Genomic DNA, 2,415 nt, shown 5'->3' with positions numbered 1-2,415 from the left:
AAAAAAAAAAAAAAAGCAACAAAAACAAAAAACTATCCTGTTTTTATGGAGCCTGTAATAAATGAAATAATCATGAAGTGCTAACCGAAGAGAGGTATGAGGGGGGAATGGTATCCGTAACATGACAGATTAGGGGGTCCCCTGCCAGCTCCCTGGTGAGCAGCAGTGATCTGGCACCCCCGAGACCGGGTGCCTCTGTGGCAGCCCTAGAACCCCGGTGGGAGCCTGAGCAGCCAGGTGAGGCCCAAGACCTACGAGGGCCTGCACCCCGGGAGCGGGGAAGCTCACCAACTCTGGACCTGGCTGCTGACCCTGTCGTGACCCCCCCCTCACCCTGACCCAGCACAGCCCTGCTCACCTGGCCCTGCTCCGGCACCATGCACCTGTGCCCACCGGCCTCAGGCCCCACTGGGGTCCCTGGGCAGCAGGTGCCCGCTCCAGCCCCAGGCCTCTGCGGGAGGCCCTCTGTGCCCCTGCGACCAACTCACGGGCCTCGGTCACCCTGCCATCCTGCCTGCGAGGCCACCGCGGGGCAGCTGTCCTGGCCGCCGGGGACCTGCGGGGGTACTGGGCATCTGCCTCCCCTGGAGCTGGCCCGCGGGCACCGGCCTAAGGGCAGCAGCTGTGGGACACAGCCCGGGGCTGATCCTGCCCCCCCCACCCCAGGACCTGTCCACTCAACCATCAGGTGCCCCCTCCCCTCCAAACCCAGAGGGGGTCATGCCCATCCGCACACCTGGAGGCACACCTGGAGCACACCTGGAGGCACCCGGACACCTCCCATCTCACAAGCGCCAGCATCCTATCATCTTAACCACAAGACACCACCAGCCTCCCACCGAGGAGCCGAGAAAGCTCCTCCACCTCTCTTGCCAGGGTCCCAGCCAGGTGGACACCGAATCCAAGTTAGTCTCCGAAGTGACTCTTAATAAATGCATTCTCTTGGTCCCTCCACCCAGGGGCGGGTGACAGCCGGGTTGTGGCGAGCGGCCTGCAGCATGTGCTTGTGGTTGCGATGAGCTTACCCCTCGATCCCAAGCCTTTCTCCAGTGGACCAACAGGAAAGCCAGGAATGGGGAGTCGGTGGGGAATGGGGGACAGAGCTCACCTGGTACCTGGAGACTTGAACATGCAGCGTGCAGACGCAGAGGAGCACACGGGTGGAGCGCTGTCTGCACATTTGATGAGATTTCAAAAGGTGGAATAACGTCCCTTAGGTCAGGGGTATTGGACAAGAGCGGAAATGAGAGACTAGCATCTTTTGGGGGGATTCTTTGGGGGGGGGATTTTTTAATGTATATTTTTAGACAATAAACATGTTTTTTCCCAACTTGAAAAAAATGCATTCTTTTTCCATCATTGCTGCCACCGCTCTTCAATCCTATCCTGCATCATATCTCCCCAGAACTGTCACAGAAGTCTCCTGATTTAGGGGTGGCTGGCTCAGTTGGTTAAGCATCTGCCTTCCGCTCATGTCATGAGGTCAGGGCCCTGGGATGGGGCCCCACGTCAGGCTCCCTGCTCTTCTGATATTTTTTTCTATTTAATTTCTACATTGCTTCTAGAGAACCTTCATTACATCTCCCCCCCTTTGGATTTAGAAAATAAAGCCGATCACAGCACCTCAACTTAGGAAATCTCAAAACTCTCATTTCTAGTTAGTTATTGAATGAAGATTCCAACTTTTTGGTTTGGCAAACAAGACCCTTCACAATCCGGCCCACTTTCGCTTCCAAATGGTTTCTTCCTCCTCCGTCTGCTGCCTCACTGATCTCTTCTGGGGTCTTGGACCCACCAGATCCTTTCATAATGCTGCCTATGCCTAAGTTCCCATCACTGACTAGAAGTTCCTCCCTCCTCATCTTTTTAATTTAATAAACTCTAGTTCATCCCTCAATATTCATTTCAGCATTATCTTAAAAATCTTATAAGGTGAGGTCCTCAGTGAAACTTCTCTGGCACCATTGAAAAGACTGCATTGATCTCTTTGCTCTCACAGTATTTTTTTTTCATATCTCTGTAATATTATTACACGATGATATTACAATTTATCTGTTTCTATCTTCCACCCAAATAGACTGTGAGATCCTCAAGAGCAGTGGTGCCAGTGTATTCAATTTTTTTAAAAAAGTCTCCTCACCTTCTTCACCTGCGACCACAAAATGTTTCTTCTACGTTGTACACGTGTTTCTCAAGTGAATGACTTTATGTAGTGACACAGGCAAGAAAATGCAGTTTGTGGCAGTTATTGTTTGCTTTGTAGAAACGTTCACATCCTGGAAACTACCAGAGTCTCCACAGATATCACTTTCTAAACTATTATCCTTTTTCAGAGTCCAGTTATGTAGCCAATGGTGGACTGCGCACCTACTGTGTAGTAGATACTCGTTTAATTATCTTATAGGATGGATTCTC

The 2,415-nt window shown here is 51.5% G+C and overlaps 1 protein-coding gene across 1 annotated transcript; it reads left to right on the top strand.

Annotated features, from left to right (window-relative positions):
* The first annotated feature begins 1,015 nt into the window (after positions 1-1,015).
* LOC129511570 (small nuclear ribonucleoprotein F-like) lies at positions 1,016-1,207 on the top strand. The gene has a single exon (XM_055328390.1). The coding sequence runs from the start codon at positions 1,016-1,018 to the stop codon at positions 1,205-1,207; it is 192 nt and encodes a 63-aa protein (XP_055184365.1).
* Positions 1,208-2,415: the final 1,208 nt, after the last annotated feature.

Source organism: Nyctereutes procyonoides, unplaced genomic scaffold (assembly GCF_905146905.1).
Source record: "Nyctereutes procyonoides isolate TBG_1078 unplaced genomic scaffold, NYPRO_anot_genome, whole genome shotgun sequence".
NCBI classification, from domain to species: Eukaryota; Metazoa; Chordata; class Mammalia; order Carnivora; family Canidae; genus Nyctereutes; species Nyctereutes procyonoides.
Note: the sequence above shows the minus strand (reverse complement) of the source record. Positions and strands in the feature narration are given on the sequence as shown.

Bases quoted from the DNA above. Each gene is read 5' to 3' on its own strand.
- LOC129511570 (XM_055328390.1), top strand. From the start codon at position 1,016: ATGAGCTTACCCCTCGATCCCAAGCCTTTCTCCAGTGGACCAACAGGA.